Consider the following 1298-nt stretch of genomic DNA (forward strand, 5'->3'; position numbering starts at 1 on the left):
ACGTAATGTAGCACTTATATTTACTCACGCTGATCCAGTTTTTATTTTTCGTTTACTTTTGACTTTACAGGCCAGTAAGCCCTCCGGATCAGTAATATTATTCTTTTATGCAGATGGATTTTTGTTTAAAATATTGTCAAAACCTATACTTTTCACTTTATAAGAAAAGTATACCTTACCGATCGGTAATATCATCCCAGGTTCCCAAGGAACAGTTCAAACTCTCTCACAATTTTAATTTCCATTTTAATTCCTACATTACAGCTCAACTTGCAGATCAAGAAGAAAAAGTGTACAGATTATCCCGCGTCAATTAAAATGGAAGATTTGTCAAGCAATAAAGCCTGTCATCGTCCAGATCACATCTCTGCGTTTGAGAGTCTTCCCAACGCCTTCAAATTCTGACAATGAAGTTATTTCCTTCCGGCGGAGCTGCATGGCAATGAGCTCATGGGGTGGGATCATATTCGTGTCAAAATCTCCATTGTCACCATCGCTACTATTACCATTATCAGATAACATTCCATGCGTTTTCTTCCAGAAGTTCCCAATGTCCTTCCTCTCTTCCCATATCCTCTCACACAACTCCGGAATATTCACAGGAGCAGAAGAACACTGCTTTCTCCTCTTATTATTCTCTTCATGAGATTTAGGAATATGTCTTCTCCCCTCCTTTCCCACTATATTCTCTTCCAAACCGCAACACCCATTCTCCTCATGAAAGCCCTCTCGCTTGGTCTCTGAGTCAAGAGCAGCGCCCCATATATCCTCCTCATTAAATTCTTCGATCGTCTCTGAGCTATCAATACTTCTGGATTGTTCAATGCCAAAGAACTTGTATATATCTTTGGTGTCCATAGTTTTGGGTCTCCTCTGGATAGAATTACTGCCATCCATGGCCACCAAAGAGCTTTTCTTTGAAAGACCAATGATCCGGCTCACAAATTTCTATCAGAGGTCACTGAGATTGGACCGGTTCTAAGCGCTTTGGCTTCTTCACATAATGTTGCCAGCACTGCAATAACCCAACTCTTTTTCTTCATTATACGAAGTCTACAGAAGTCATAATCTATAACTCGAATGAAACAAAATCAGAAGCTGTGATACCGAGAGTGGATTTGAGGAAGTCCGAGCTCAATTTTCTGCAATGGCATGAACAGTCAGATAGGGAATGCTTCTCCCGGAACCCAAAGTATGGTTTAATACTTGATAAACTTTGGAGTTGAAACGGTATTCAGTGTGCCTATTTCAATTCAGTGGGATGCGTTGTGTGTTCCCTTCCATCCATCACGCCCCGA

General features: G+C 40.8%; 1 protein-coding gene across 1 annotated transcript; it reads right to left on the reverse strand.

Moving 5' to 3' along the window:
- Positions 1 to 330: 330 nt before the first annotated feature.
- LOC149226231 (protein S40-6-like) lies at positions 331 to 897 on the reverse strand. The gene has a single exon (XM_089380140.1). The coding sequence runs from the start codon at positions 895 to 897 to the stop codon at positions 331 to 333; it is 567 nt and encodes a 188-aa protein (XP_089236266.1).
- Positions 898 to 1298: the final 401 nt, after the last annotated feature.

The sequence above is a fragment of the Pinus tabuliformis genome, chromosome J (assembly GCF_031772625.1).
Source record: "Pinus tabuliformis cultivar Carrire ecotype Pingquan chromosome J, CPIR1, whole genome shotgun sequence".
Taxonomy (NCBI): domain Eukaryota; kingdom Viridiplantae; phylum Streptophyta; class Pinopsida; order Pinales; family Pinaceae; genus Pinus; species Pinus tabuliformis.

Coding starts and splice junctions, on each gene's coding strand:
- LOC149226231 (XM_089380140.1), bottom strand. CDS start 897: ATGGATGGCAGTAATTCTATCCAGAGGAGACCCAAAACTATGGACACC.